Raw genomic sequence first — 16320 nt, forward strand, 5'->3', positions numbered from 1 at the left:
GATATAACACAAGGCTTGGTGGCCGCTTTGTTAGCCGCAACCATCTGGTGACTGTAAATTTCACCTGAACACGTGGAAGAGCACTTTATGCATTAAGAAGAAATTGTCACTTCGCATTTGATTTTACAAGGTCACAGGGATTGGATCTTCTTTAACACAGTTGGACTTTATAACATATTTAAGGACATTTTGGATTATTCATTCAATCACAGATTATTGTTCACAAACTGTATAAAAGGACTGGCGCATACATTTGATTTTTTCTATACTGTAAGGTCTTTTGCCCTTTAAAGGGGCAGCTGCCCTGTTTACATCATTATTCACTTATTAATTTATTATTTTTAAAAGAATAGTGCCCGCCTATTGATATTAAATGACCTGAAAGTGCCTGCATAAAAACACCGGCAAAGGATCATAAAATTAATAACAGCCACATGTATTGTATTTACTTCAAAATTAAATGTAGTAAACTTTATAGCAAATGTTTTTTGGTTTACATATTATCTGATGTCCTAATTATTTTCATAAGTTTCATTGTTGCCCAGAGCTGCTCATTAAACCCAAAGTAACTCTAGGGATGGAGCCACCCTGAAATACTTCCAAACACTCTTATTTGAACATTACTTTGACTTCCAGTCACTCTTTGATGTGCAGTCATATGGAATAGTTGCACCGTTTGCCAAATGTGTGATCATCAGTAATCCAAAATATGAATCACAAGTTTGTTTGGAAAGATTTCATGAACAGTCAATGGTACTGGGGATTGGAACAGGTTTGGGGCGGGGGTGTACTCTGTGTCCATGCACTTAAAGCATTAACACTACAAAAGGTTCCAGGGGGACAGATCATCAAGAAATGGTCAAAGGACAAGGATTTCAGAGAGATGACCTGTTCTGTACTTTAAACTAGATTTGTAGCAGAATGAGTCAGTGGAATGAAGTTTATACACAGGATGTTGCCCAACTACTTCCTGGGAGACCCTTGTAAATGAAATGTTTGTGCAATGAGAATATACTATATCTAGGCCGAGGACTTGTGAAGTATTTTTTCTAACTTTTGTTATTTATAATAGAATCCAACACCACACACGTAATTACTGACTTAAATTCAACTATCTACAATCTGAGAAGCAAGTAGACTGAAGAACTATGGAAAAATATGGAACTATGGAAAAATATATTTAAAGTGATTGTAAACCTCTGAACTGAAAAATGATCGAAGCATATCTGTCTATAGTATATATTTGCCTCTATTGAAAGTACCCAGTGCGATTTCTGTCCCCTCTCGCAGTCCTCTGCTATCTGCATGGGTTCACTTCTGACAGTCTATGTGAATACCAAACAAGCCCAGAAGACAGCCCCGACGCCTCCAGCACAAAGAAGATGACAGCCTCGGCTGTGCACATTTCCCTATGAGTCTGTGTAGAGGGGGTGTCCATTCCCTCCACTCAGTTCTCAGATTATACTCAGCTCCCTACTCTATGCTGTGCCGTTTGTGACATCAAATCCCCATCCCCTGCCTTCTGGCTGTGTAAATCCCCATCCCCTTCAATGCCGTTTATCTGCAGCCTCTCTCCTCTGCACAAACCGGTACAACTTATGTAGGAGGAATGGTTTAACCACTTGACAACCGGGCCTATTTTGGCACTTCTCTCCTTCATGTAAAAATCACAATTTATTTGCTAGAAAATTAATCAGAACCCCCAAACATTATATATTTTTATTTTAGCAGCCACGCTAGGGAATAAAATGGCGGTCATTGCAACTTTTTTTCCTCGCACGGTATTTGCGCAATAATTTTTCAAACACCTTTTTTTTTTATTAAAAAATAACAAAACAGTAAAGTTAGCCCAATTTTTTTGTATAATGTGAAAGATGGTTTTACGCCGTGTAAACAGATACCAAACATGTCACGCTTTAAAATTGCGCACACTCATGGAATGGCGCCAAACTTCGGTACTTAAAAATCTCCATAGGCGACGCTTTAATTTTTTTTACAGGTTACTATTTGAGTTACAGAAGAGGTCTAGTGCTAGAATTACACACGCTCTAACGCACACGACGATACCTCACATGTGGGGTTTGAACGGCGTTTACATATGTGGGCGGGACTTGCATGCTTGTTCGCTTCTGCGCACGAGCTACCGGGGATAGGGGCGATTTAAAAACATTTTTTTAATTTAATTTTACTTAATTTTTTTATTTTTACACTTTATTTTGAATTTTTTTTTTTTTGATCACTTTTATTCCTATTACAAGGAATGTAAACATCCCTTGTAATAGGAATCAGTGTGACAGGTCCTCTTTATGGAGAGATGTGGTGTCAATAAGACCCCACATCTCTCCTCCAGGCTTACAAGCATGAAATCGGTGAAAAAAAAACATTCACCGATCTCACACCAACAGCCGCGATTGCGGCTTTGTTTACTTCCGGGTTTCCCGAGCGTGACGTCATAACGTCGCGCCCAGGCCTCCGACGGTCATAGAGATGACCGGTGACCATCTGGTCACCCATCATCTCTATGCTTCCCCAGCCAGCGCCGGCCGATTAGCTCTCCGGGCCCCCGATGGCAGGGGAGAGCCCGGAGAAGCACCGGATGGCGACGGGAGGGGGTGGCATCCCCTCCCGCTGCCTATAGGAACGATCAAGCGGTGGAACAGCCGCTTTAATCATTCTTATTGTGCACAGAATCGCCGGCTGAAGACGGTGATATCTGAATAAAGCCTGTAGCTGCAGGCATCATTCAGATATCACCGCACAAAGTCAAGGACGTAATTTGACGTTTGGCGGTTGTAAAGTGGTTAATCTCTGTGACACATTTGAGGCTAGCCAATTAAAGGGGAGTTCCAGCCAATATTTATGTTTATTAAAAGTCAGCAGCTACAAAAAGTGTAGCTGCTGGCTTTTAATAAACAGACACTTACCTGCTCCACCGACGCGCCGGCCGGGGCTCCGCTCCTCTCCTCTCCCCCCCTCCCCGGTCGGCGTCTTCATTGTCACTGTGGGCACCCGGCCGTGACAGCTTTCGGCTTCACGGCCGGGCACCCACTGCGCATGCGCGAGCGGCACTGCGCTGTTTGATTGGACAGGCGATCGCCTAGGACCGGTCATGTGTCCTAGGCGATCGCCTACAGGGAGGGGCTGCCAAAAGGCAATTAAGCTTAATCGCCTTTGCAGCCCCTCGGCGGAAGGAGGAAGTGGGACAGGAAGTCCCCTTCTCCTGAAGCCCCCACTCCCCCCCCCCAAAAAAAATGACATGCCAAATGTGGCATGTAAGGGGGCGAGGAGTGGGATAAGCGGAAGTTCCATTTTTGGGTGGAACTCCGCTTTAAGTGGGTATATTGTAAGGGTTTGCAACCATTGTAATAGGAAGTTTTATTTTGTGAATGAATATTTTGCGCTACTATTGCAGAGTTTTTTAGCTGCTGCTGTAATTGGTAGAGGAAGTTCTCAGTTGGTCAGTGCAATTCCTTTTGTCTATTTCAGTTTATTGCCCCAAAATGTTTCCTCTGAATTCTTTTCACTGTCCCTGGGGCCTGACTTTATGACTAAACCCTGCCAAATACCATTCCACTCTCCAATCTGACTTAAATAGTGACTAGTAAAGGCACTCACATTGGACAGCGGAATAGTACAGCTTAGCCATCAAGACAAAAAGTCGTGCCCCGTAACAAAGTGAAACCAGAGCTGGCTATACACTTTATTCGTTCAGCTATTAGGCAGATTCCTCCATCCACAAAAATGAATGGGAAAGAAGAATTCTAACCCCCCCCAGAACCTTGAATTCTGGCTCTGGTTCCAGCCGCTTTCAGAATAGACTTATCAGTAGCTGCAACCGATTGGCTACAGCTCCTGGTCGAGGACAATTTTCCCAACATGTGCCTTCAATAGAAGTCAAACAAATAGTCAACTTCTATCAAGCGGAGATGGTCACAAGATCATCAAAAATTAGCCAAATTGATCAGTGAATGGCAAGATTAAGGCTCGGTTCACACTAGTGCGATACGGGAACCCTGCAAATCCACTGCGGGTTCCCACATTGCAACCGACTCGCACAGCAGTTCACACTGCCATATGCAAACTGCCGGGATTGTCAATATATTGTTAATGACACCCACAGTTCAGCTCGCATATCGCACTGCAAACTGACAGTTCGGACAAGAATTGGATGGCATAGGTGAACACCCAAGCCATCCGATTATGGTGCGAACCAAAAAAGGGCCCTGTGCGAGTTTGGTCAGAATGCAATGTGATATCAGCCATACAATCTGCATGGCTGATATCACATGTGATTTGCACTGCGGTGCGAATCAAATGCAATCTGGCAAAGCCCACTGATGTGAGCCTGCACTTACTCACAGAAGAGCCTTCTAAAGTATTTAAGGGTAATAGTGGGCATCTTGTTCTGCCTGCTAGGCTATCATTATAAAAAAAATAAAAGCAAAGAAAATTCCCCATAATAGAAGAATGTTTAACCGGGCCGCGCATCAGCGTGATCTGTCACCATCTGCATCCACCGGACACAGCCTATGACAGATCAGAGTACCAGCTCGCTGCCGGCACCATGTGACCAATCACAGCAGGTAACATGACAGTTGTACACAATGGATAGCTTCCTTTCATGCCATCCATTGTGTACAATTGTGTTGCTAGCTGTAGCGACAGGGTGAATCACAGTCCATCTGTACCATGTGTTAAGCTCTGGCCAATCAAAGTTAATCAAGACAAAACAAGCAATCAAAGTATAAAAAAGAAATCCTGATCACTTTCCCAGAGTGGTATAATGTTGCTATAGTAACATTATATTGCACTGGTCACAATGTGTTTAAAAAAAACGTAACAAAAAACATAAAAAAAACACAACAACTATTATTTATATAGGGGAGACACTGGGGTCTATTAGACCCCTAATATAGCACCTGTCATAAACAGACCACAATAACCAGGGCAGCTCCGCTCTGATCACTGTGGTCAAAATGCTTTCCTCTGCGATAGGCTGCCTGCTCTCCTCTCGCCGCACCCCCCACCCCCTCCCTGTCAGAGCGCTCTCGGTCTCTATTAGAGGCTGGCATAGCACACTGTGTGTGTTTTATTTAAAAACGAGTGCTGTAAATACTTTATATCAGCTGTCTTCAGGTCGGTCACATGACTCGCGGATACTTTCCAGCTCTGATGGATGTATCCGGCGGGAGGGGCCATGATCTCCCTCTGACGTCAGATGGGAGATTACATGGCCGCTCGTCTCCTCCGCAGAAGCCACCCATCGTAGCTGTAAAGTGGCCACGAGTCACATGACCAGCCTAAAGACAGCTGGTATTCAGTATTTACAGCACTCTTTTTTTAACTGCAAGAGTGCTGTAAATACTGAATACCAGCTGTCTTCAGGCTGGTCACGTGACTCTTGGCCACTTTACAGCTACGATGGGTGGCTTCTGCGGAGGAGACGAGTGGCCATGTCAGAGGAAGATCACGGCTCCTCCCGCAGAATACATCCATCAGAGCTGGAAAGCATCCACGAGTCATGTGACCGACCTGAAAACAGCGGATATTCAGTATTTACAGCACTCGTTTTTAAATAAAACACACACACACACACACACACACACACAGTGTGCTATGCCAGCCTCTAATAGAAGGGCTGGCATAGACTTATAATAATTCCTTAACCACTTAAGGAAAGTAAAGACAGCAAAAAAAGGAATAAATACAAAGGGAAAGGAAAGGAAAGGAAAGAAAAGAGGGTGGGAAGCATGGAAAGGAAAGAAACCAAGGAAAGGAGAAGGAAACCAACAGAAAAAATAAAAATAAAATAGAAGACGATGAAAGGTGAAAGAGGAACAAAAACCTACTTGTGGTGTGTCCTTCTGCATCGGTGTAGTGATTTTAAATTTTGTCCGTTTACTGCTGAAATTCATATTTAATAAAAACGTTGATTCACTATCAACATCTTCCTGTAATGGAAACAAAAAAGTAATATAAAAAGGTCATCCAAAACGTGAATTTCTAACCAATGTCACCCTCCATATTAAAAGCAAGAAGCTGCAAGCTTCACCCTTGCGTTGGAATCCTCCATATCTCTCGTACATTTCTGGAAACGAAGGTTTGATTTTACATGCACCACCACCCATAGGTATAAACTGGCATTGCAGTCTAACTATTCAGACATAAAGATGCCATAAAGGGGCTGTGTTTTTTTGTGACCCTATAACTCCAGGTACACGGATAAAAATTCAGCTCTCTGGCTGAAAAAAATAAAGTATTATGCGTGTATTCCCAGCTTAAATCAGCCAAGTAACTGAAAATAGTGGGAGGGAGGGGGGGCTCTGCTATTGCGACTACTACAGAGGGTTTAGATACAAGGAAGACATTTGTATTTGTCCTGGAAATGTGCATTTTTTTCACAACATAAGAAATGGGAGATCAGACCTTCTCAGAATCCTGGTTGATCATCTTGACGTCAAGTAGAGACTTGATGGTTTTTGTCAGCTCTTTCTCATTCATCTGAGTGCTGTCTTGGAGTTCCTTATAAGTGACGGTTTCACTGTTGTTGAAGGCTAGTAGGACAGACATTTGGTATGTAGTGACCATCGCTACATAGGGTTTGGACAGGTAGTTCATTTTCACTTCACCTGTTCAGAAGAACATACATTTTTATAAATGCACAGAACATACAATTGCTTCGATTTATTATGAATCCACATAGTAAAGGGTCATTGCAACCTAAACTGAAAGGATAAGTTCACCTTTAAAACATGCACGTTACACACATATTTAGGGTGTAACATGCTCTAGCAACCACTCAGCCCCCCCCCCCCCCACCACCACGTCACAGCCCCATCCTCCTCCCACGTAGCCGCTATTACATTTAAAATTAGCCACAGGGATCTGTAAATCATTAAGCTAGTTCTCAAAGGACTATGAGTTTGCTGATCAGTGCGCTCATGGTTCATTCACATTTCCTATAGGAGTTCCAACTGAGAGCCGTATGAAGGTATGGGTAGAAAGCTGGAGGAAGTGGCTGGTGTGCATGAGCATGATACTGAACCCAAAATCTGCTGCATGCGGGCGCAATGCGTTCCAGGCATCTATGGGAAAAAAATTATTATTTTTTTATGCAAAAATATGTGCATTTATTATTTTTCCTTAAAGGTGAACTTAGTCAAAAGCTCCTACAATTGTCACATGTACATCAGAAGTGGAACAAGCAATGAAAGAAGGCAGTCTGGTCCGATAAATCATGTGTAAGGCCAGTTGCATGTGCATTGCTTACCTGGCGGAGGCAGTATGATGCTATGGGCATTGTTATGCGGGGAAACCTTAGGTCCTGCCATTCATGTGGATGTTACTTGACATGTACTACTTAACTAAACATTGCTGCTGACCAAGTACACCCCTTCATTGGAAACAGTATTCCCTGATGGCAGTGAATTCTTTTAGCAGAATATTATGCCCACCACTCTGCAAAAATGGTTCAAGAATGGGTTGAGGAACCCAACAATGAGTTTAAAGTTTTGACTTGAGCTCGAATTTCTCCAGATCTCAACTGAAATTGAGAATCTTTTAGGAGTGCTAGAAAAACAAGCCCAATCCAACTAAAAGGCCTAAAGGATCTGCTACTGACAGCTTGGTGCTAGATACAAAAAAAATAGGTACTATCTTGTGGAAATCTCAAGAGGGAAGACACCACAAAGATAAAAGGGGCTACTGTTGGTAGAAATGGACAACACTCATCCGTATAGAAATAATGAAAATAGTTTATTTTATAATAAATAAGTCACTACATAAAAAAAAATAGCAGCAAAGCACTAGTGCAAATATATCCCAAGTCCTGGGTCTCAATGTGCAGACAGAGGGCACCAGTAAAACCCGTACTGAGTGCAAATAACAAATATCACAAGAAAGACAATTACAAATATACAAGACAGTCTGGACGCCATAAATCCATGTATGTTGCAGTTCCCAACGGAAAAAAACGTAATCATGCAATAACAATCCAAAAGGGAAACTAATGGGAACAATGCAACATATGTGTCCCCGCGGGGGAGATAGATGAAGGGGATGACGGTGTAGTGAGGATGATGTAATAAGTGCATATGCGGAATGGAATGCAAACGGCATATGTAAATAAGCTTCAATTGCCAAGATTACTACTGTAAAATAATGTCCTTAATGTGGAGTAATCAGAATTGGCAGAACAGTAGTCCATGTAAGGTGTATATCTCTAAATATAGTTTCCCTGGATAAATGAAAGGGATGACTAGAAAGGGGACATGTATAGACCAGATAACTACTGGTGAGGGAATGTCTCTTCAAGGCGAAATTGCCTGTGAATGGACACTCAGGGTATTGGTTTCACTTTGCGTAAAGCCTGTGAGATTTTAAGATGACATGTCCTTTTGCGATCAGGTCTAGTCCATCTTACCACTTCTGCAGTCTTCAGTGGAACCGGGGCTCACGCGTCCTCCAAGTATTGAGGGGGGCCCGTCACAGTCCACCAATTGTGTTGCACCTGTATGGTGGTATGAGAGTATTCAGCAGATGGGTGTCAGATGGATGTTGTCCCGCTCCTGTTGTGCGGCACGTGTACGCCGCGCGCATAACTGGCTAGTGTGGCCAGGCAACCGCTGTATGTCCCTACATCAACTCCGTGCTGACGGGGAATGGAATGTGGCGTCCTAAGACCGTGACGTCAACGCGTTTCGCAATCTTAGTCACGTAGCTTCGTCTGGACGTTGGAGGGGGGGCCCGCGCAATGCTCCTTTTATGTTACACCAGTGCACGCCCCCTACTCCTCGTTAAAATTTGTGTTATAATCAAGAGAGTGTTAAGCAGGGTGTTATATTCCTTCATGTGAATTTGTTCAGTCCCGCAGATAGTTCCAGCACATATATCTCTGATATATCCCACTCTAGCATGTGTACTGGTGTGTTTTAAGCTAGATTGAATATCAGTAGCAATAGAAAAAACCTACATGAGATCACTGTAGGCACATTCAACACTATCATCCAGTTTGAATTGTTAAACACATTGACACATGAGACAGGGGACAGAGACAAACATATATGTATAGGTTATATAAAGATATAATGATCTAGAAAGAATTAATGAAATAATTAAATATAAAAAAAACTCTAGACAAGAGAGGAAGAATATTTTAAGTTCATGAGCGATAATGAAAATGTCCGCCATCGCTACCATATCTGGGTACATACTAGAATAGTAGAGAGATGATGAAAAATGATAATGATAATATTGAGAAAAATAATCATAAAGTAAAGAATAATAGATAATTGGACAAGTAAAGTTAATACAAATTAATAAATAACAAAACGAAGGGAATAATGGATAGATAGCATTATGGTATATAAGGAAATTCCCCTATAGTGAAAAATATGATGATAAATAAGAAAGGGGAAGAACACGGCTCTTTACTCCAAAAAGGACTGCATGCTCATTGCCACGTTCATTCCTAGGGGTGCTAGGGATTTTAGGGTGTAGACCCACCACTTTTCCTTCTGTAACAGAATTTTATCGAAATCACCCCGTCTGGCTGGCAATCTAAGTACATATATACCCTTTACCTTAAGACCATCAGGTTTACCCTGGTGGAATTCTAAAAAATGTTTGGCGACTGGACTTTCATGATGTTTCTCCAAGTCACCATCTTTTTTACTTTTCACTTTCTCCTCTCTTTTAATGTCTCTGAGATGTTCTCCAATTCTTATCCTCAGTTGTCTTTTTGTTTTTCCTATATAGATTTTCGGACAGGTACAGGTAAGCATATATATGACCCTTTCAGTGGAACAGTTGATCAAGTCCCTGATTTCAAATTCTCGCTGTCCTTTTGCGTCTTGAAACATTTTAGTCCCGTCCACAAAAGGACAGATCTGGCATTTTGAGCAAGGGAACATCCCTTTGCTCCGGGGATATTCTTATTGCCATGATATATTAGGTTGTCTAACAAATTCAGACTGGACGAGTATATCACCCAGATTCTTAGCTCTACGGGCTACCATTTTTGGGCAGACTCCTACAATACTTGCCAGGGTTTTATTACTCGCCAGGATGCCCCAATGTTTCTCCAATGTCTTCCTTACATTGCCCCATTGGGAGCCATAGGTAGTTATAAGCCTTATTGGGCTTGAGTTTTTCTTAATACTAGTTGTTTCTTTTGAATTCATGAGAAGTAAACTGTTTCTGCTACGTTGAGCTGCTTTACGCTTCGCATACTTGATCTGTTTGTGCGAATAGTCTTTCACAAAATCTTGTGTAGAGCTACTTGCCCTCCATGTTAAAGGTGGAGGATTCTGAGCAATTTCGTTTAATTCTCATGAATTGACCCTATGGGAATCCCATTTTTTTGCCACTGGGGGTGATGGCTGTCCGCCTGTAGCAGGGTGTTGGCTGGCGTTCTTTACGAAAGGTACACGTGGTAATATTTCCGTCTTTAAGACCCATTTTCAGGTCAAGGAAGGAAATTGATGTCCTGTCATAAGTGTAGGTTAGGTGTATATTTCGATCATTGGTATTCAGCTGGTTAATGAAACTGTGAAAGGAATCGATATCTCCCTCCCAAATGACAAGGACATCATCTATATACCTCAGCCATGTATGTACATGGCTGAGGTATTGTGGATGATGAAATACATCCTCTTCCTCCCATAGACCCAGGTGCCAGAAACCACAGTATACATGCAGAGGTCTAGTGGCCTTCATGCCTCGATGGGTCAGGGCTGTTTTGGTGGCAAAAGGGGGGACCTACTCAGTATTAGGTGGGTAGTCATAAAGATATGTCTGATCAGTGTATATGAGCTATAAAAACCATACGGTCACCATATAAAAACAAGAAGAAAAAAATAAAATTACCTGTACACAAGTAGTGCAACCACGTTAGCTTTCTGCCACTAAAGTGTTGGTTGTAAAATAATTCAAACTAAAAAACAAAAAGTGATAGATTTTATATATCCATATTTAAAAAGGGAATTATATTCTTATAGCTTTTGTTTATACTACTTTTACTGCACATATAAAAGAAATAGAAATTATTATCTCATCAATGCGTGTTAACGTTTTACAAACCATATTATATAGCGCGTAATTACATATGTACACGTTGGCAGTTATATATGCTGACTTTGCTTACCGATTTGCAGTGCCTACATGAGGGTTGCACTTCAGGCTACTTTACCGCCAGTAGCGCATCGCTCCAGTGTGAAAACACCACCATTTTAACACAGCCTGCAAAGCGCCGCTGCAGCAGCGCTTTCCCGGCTCTCCTACAGCGCCTCAAAGATGCTACTAGCAGGACATTGAGCGTCCTGCCAGCGCACCGCTCCAGTGTGAAAGCCCTTGGGAGTTAGAGGAGCGGCTCTTTCAGGGTGCTTTGCAGGTGCTATTTTTAGCTCTATAGCGCCTGCAAAGCACCCCATTGTGAAAGTAGCCTTACTGCTTCTTACAAAGTCAGCTGACTCACTGAAAACAACAGTTCTCCCCAATAGGATCCCCCCTTGGTCTCTTAAGAAACTAAAACAAAAGACCAGCATTGGAGTTTGATCCAACCAGAGCCTAGCAACAGCCATCTTAATTTCTCTATTGGCAGGTTGCGAATGTGCAGTTCAGCTCCACCGACATGAGGTGGAAGCCATAGACCTGAATAATCATAGATGTTTAGATTTATGGGTTTCCCCATTATAATCTATGAAGCCAAGCTACAATCAAGCAACCAGACCAGAAATGAAAAAGACATGGCTAGTCCCTGGCAGGGTCAAAATATGGTCTGACAGGTACACATTAGACAGGGCAAGAGGAGGAAGGGGGTAGGAAAAACATAATTATTAATTTCAATTTTACTTTATAAACAACCTTCACTCATGATCTTAAAGCGGGAGTTCACCCTAAAAAAAAATTCGGACATTGCATGGAGCCGACCTATGAGACCGACAGTATGCGTTTTTTTTTTCCCCTTGCGTACATACCATTTTAGGGCTATTTTCACCCCAGGTTTTCCCGCGGGAGTGGACGCTCCTAATCAAAGGCTGTGATTGACGTGCTTCCGACTGGCGCATACTGCGCGTCACGAGTTGCCGAAAAAAGCAGACCGTCGGTGCGCAGGCGCCGTATAGAGCCGCACCGACGTTCGGCTTCTTTCGGCAACTCGTGACACGCAGTATGCGCCAGTCGGAAGCACTTCAATCACAGCCTGTGATTAGGAACGCCCACTCCCGTGGGGAAGCCGGGGATGAAAATGGCCCTAAAAATGGTATGTACGCAAAAAAAAAGAGAACCCCCGCTTTCACATTTCTCTCCATAGCTGGAGATATTTTGTTCTCATAATTAACCTTCAGCATATCTGGACATTCGCAGGATCAAGAAAACCTCATCAGAGCTCTGCAAATGAGGAAGAGGCAGCTGGCTCCCAATTATAGCATTCAAGATGATGGCATGGGCACGAGACAAGATTCGGTGGAAGCAAAGGGTAAGAAAAAGACAAGGTTTGCTGGGCTTATGAATAGGTTTATCCTGCATAAAAGGGCGTCAAAGGTAAGTGGAATATGGAAAGTATAATTTACAGGCAAGGGTGAAGTTCCTCTTCATTATCCGGATTGACAGCACTGGTTTATTTTTCTAAGTAATCATATTTCTAAAGGTGCTATTGACATGCAATTTTCACCACGTCAGTAACCCCATGCATACAAAGACACCAAAACAATAAGTTCAGAAATTAAGTTATCGTCTGTAATAAAATGGAATGACACAGGGAAAAAGTATTGAACATATGAAAAAAATGCATCAAAAGCCAGGACACCAGCTGAAAGCTATCAGTAATTAGAAAGCAATCCTGCCTCTTGTCAGTGCAAATAAATATCAGCTGGGTCAGTCTCAACTGATGGCTATAAAAAGGGGTCTCATTACCGAGGTGTCACAAGAAACATCTCATGATGGGTAAAAGCAACAAGCGCTTTTAAGACCTTTGCACCGTATTGTTGCAACACATACCTATGGCTTTGGTTACAAAAGGATTTATAAACTTCTGAATGTTCCAGTGAGCACTGCTGGGGTAGTGGAAGGGGTAAAACATAAATTAACCAAAAACCGGCTACGATTAGGTTCTCCTTGCAAAATTGCTGACAGAGGAGTGAAAAAAATGATCAGAAGAGTTGTCCAAGAGTTGAGGACCACTTGTGGAGAGCTTTAGAAAGACCTGGAAATTAGCAGGTACAATTGTTTAAGAAAATAATAAGTAATGCACTCAACCTCCATGGCCTGTATGCAAGCTCATCACGCAAGAGTCCACTACTGAAGAAAAAGCATGCTGAAGCTTGTTTAAATTTGCTACACAACATTTAGACAAGTCTGAAATACTAGGAGAATATAGTCTGATCAGGTGAGACCGATATTGAACTCTTTGGATGCCATAATACACATCATTTTTGGAGGTCAAATGGCACTGCACATCTCCCCAAAAACACCCCCCATACCAACAGTGACATTTGGAGGCGGGAACATCATGGTGTAGGACAGTTTTTCAGCATAAGGAACTTCATATCATTGAAAGAAGGATGAATGGGAAAATGTACCAAGACTTTGTGATAAAAATCTGCTGCCATCTACCAGGATGAAGAAGATGAAACAAGGGAGGACATTTCTGCAAGACAATGATACTAAACACAAAGCCAAGGAAACTCTCAATTGGTTTCAAAGAAAGAAAAGAAAGCTGCTAGATTAGCACAGCCAATCATCTGACTTGAATCCAATAGATAATCTATGGAAAGAACTAAAGATCAAAGTTCATAGAAGAGGCCCCCGGACCCTTCAAGATTTTAAGACTGTTTGTGTGGAAGAATGGGCCAAAATCACACCTGAGCAATGCATGCGACTATATTCTCCATACAGAAGCCATCTTGAAGCTGTCATTACCAACAAAGGATTTTGTAGTATGAAGTATTAAATACATTTCAGTTAGCGTGTTCAATACTTTTTCCCTGTGTCGTTCCATTTTATTACACATAACTTAATTTCCGAACTTGTTGTCTTTGTATGTATAGATTGCATGGGTTGTTACCGACATGTGGTGAAAATTGAATGTCAATCGCACCTTTAGAAATATATTTACCTAGAAAAATGATGATGTGTTCAATACTTATTTATCTGCTGTATTACATTGAATATACCCAGACTGTAAATAACTTGCTCATGTATATTGAGCAATACGAGAAAACTCAAAAAATATTGAAAACAGAAAAAAAAAAATACATAATCCAATTAACAAACTCCTGTATAAAGGTAATAGAGACACTTCTACTAATCAGGGTAAACACTCACCATCTGAACACTCTTCTCCAGTTCCTGAGGGATGGCAAACGTAGAGGATGGGGCCTGAGTTAAAGGCCATGCGCCAGCCTGAAAGAAATGCATACATAGAACATTATTAACTGTATAAAATGTAAGCTTTTATTCTGAAGAATATTTCCTTTTTGTTCTGATCACTTTGTGGCGAATCTGGCTTTTATTTTTTTTAGCTGTACAATTGTAAAGATTTTGGAAAATAAAATAATTTTATAGAACTGACTCTTTCTACTGGGCACTTTTCACCATAAAAGGAGGCGACAGCAAGATATGATGATAGGGGTGATAGATGTTGACAGTTATGCCATGTCCTACAGAGATGAAACATCTAAATAATAATAATAAAAAAAAAAAACAGGGAGGTCCAAAAAAAAAAAACATTGCGGGCGCCTAGGACAGGCAAGTGTCCTTATTAAAAAAAAGTCAGCAGTCAGCTGTTAGTAGCAGCGGGTGGAAACCCGCTTTAAAGCCGCGTACACACGATCAGTCCATCCGATGAGAACGGTCTGAAGGACCGTTCTCATCGGTTAACCAATGAAGCTGACTGATGGCCAGTCACGCCCACACACCATCGGTTAAATAATAACCGCTCGTGTCAGAACGCGGTGACGTAAAACACAACAACGTGCTGAAAAAAATGAAGTCCAATGCTTCCAAGCATGCGTCGACTTGATTCTGAGCATGCGTGGATTTTTAACCGATGGTTGTGCCTACCAACGACTGGTTTTGACCTATCGGTTAGGAATCCATCGGTTAAATTTAAGCAAGTTGGCTTTTTTTTAACCAATGGTTAAATAACCTATGGGGCCCACACACGTTCGGTTTTGACCGGTGAAAACGGTCCATCAGACAGTTGTCCTCTGTTTAACCTATCGTGTGTACGAGGCCTCAGACCTTAAGGGGATCAGACTATGGCTAGTGGAAGAAATACCCCAGGACCCTTTTCTCAAGGTGTGAACTTTTTCATGACATGACAGACAAGCAGGTAAAGTTTGCGCACAATAGTCACTTTCTTTAGGTCATACTTGCCCAACCTCATTAAGTCATGGAATGGCAGAGGTCACTACACTTCTCGCACTCCTAAATCAGAAGCCTCCCTAAAGCCGGTCATAGACGGTTGGAATCTCAGCCGAGACCGCCTGAGATTCAAACCATGTAAGGGTAGGCTGAATGTACCAAATCGAAGCAAGGTCTATAAAGACATGGATGAGTCAGTTTGGGGTGAAAAAACTTGACTGGCCTGCACAGAGTCATGACTTCAACCCCAAAGAACACCTTTGAGATGCATTAATGCGAGCAGAGATATCTTCCAACATCAGTGCCTGACCTCACAAAATGCGCATCTGGAAGAATGGGCAAACATCATTATAGACACTCCTAAATCTAGTTGACAGCCTTCCGAGAAGGGTGGGCCAACTCAATTCTGAACCCTACAGGCTAAAGCTGGCTACACACTATACAACTTTTATACAATTTTCTTGTACAACTGTCCTTTAGATTTACCAAAACCATATAAATTTGAGGTCAAACCTAAACGCTTTGAAATTGCATGCAATCAGGCAAGCCCCGACTTGCACTACATAGTTAAGGGTAAAGGGAAATGAAACAAAAGTTGTATAATGTGTATCCAGCTTTAGATTGGGATGCCATTAAAGTTCATGTGTGTGTCAAGGCAGGCGTCCCAACACACTTGACAATACAGTGTATTATTGTAGCCTTGAATAAATACAGGCACACAGAATCACTGCCGTCTTAGGGAGTCTGCTGCAGCTATTATAAGGTTGTCTTGTACTCTGTTGATTTTTTTAAATGTAGGTTACATTACAGATAATGCTGCAAAGACATTGAAGCTTATTAACTGGACTATTGCACTCGGTGCAGAGCGACAACATAGGACTTTCAGAGCTGGCAGCGACATCACTCTATTAGAACCTCTAGGAGCTAGGTAGTTCAATTTGCCATTACCCATTCAAA

The 16320-nt window shown here is 42.0% G+C and overlaps 1 protein-coding gene across 2 annotated transcripts in view; it reads right to left on the reverse strand.

Moving 5' to 3' along the window:
* The window catches only part of CUL2 (cullin 2), a 144998-nt gene that overhangs the window by 27752 nt on the left and 100926 nt on the right, over window positions 1-16320 (reverse strand). For both annotated transcript variants that reach the window (XM_040352654.1, XM_040352653.1), the window contains exons 16-19: window positions 14323-14400; window positions 10867-10933; window positions 6427-6629; window positions 5850-5951 (exon numbers count right to left, since the gene is read on the reverse strand). In XM_040352654.1, the coding sequence (XP_040208588.1) occupies window positions 5850-5951; window positions 6427-6629; window positions 10867-10933; window positions 14323-14400 (450 nt within the window). The remainder of the gene's footprint in view (window positions 1-5849; window positions 5952-6426; window positions 6630-10866; window positions 10934-14322; window positions 14401-16320) is intronic.

The sequence above is a fragment of the Rana temporaria genome, chromosome 5 (genome assembly GCF_905171775.1).
Source record: "Rana temporaria chromosome 5, aRanTem1.1, whole genome shotgun sequence".
NCBI classification, from domain to species: domain Eukaryota; kingdom Metazoa; phylum Chordata; class Amphibia; order Anura; family Ranidae; genus Rana; species Rana temporaria.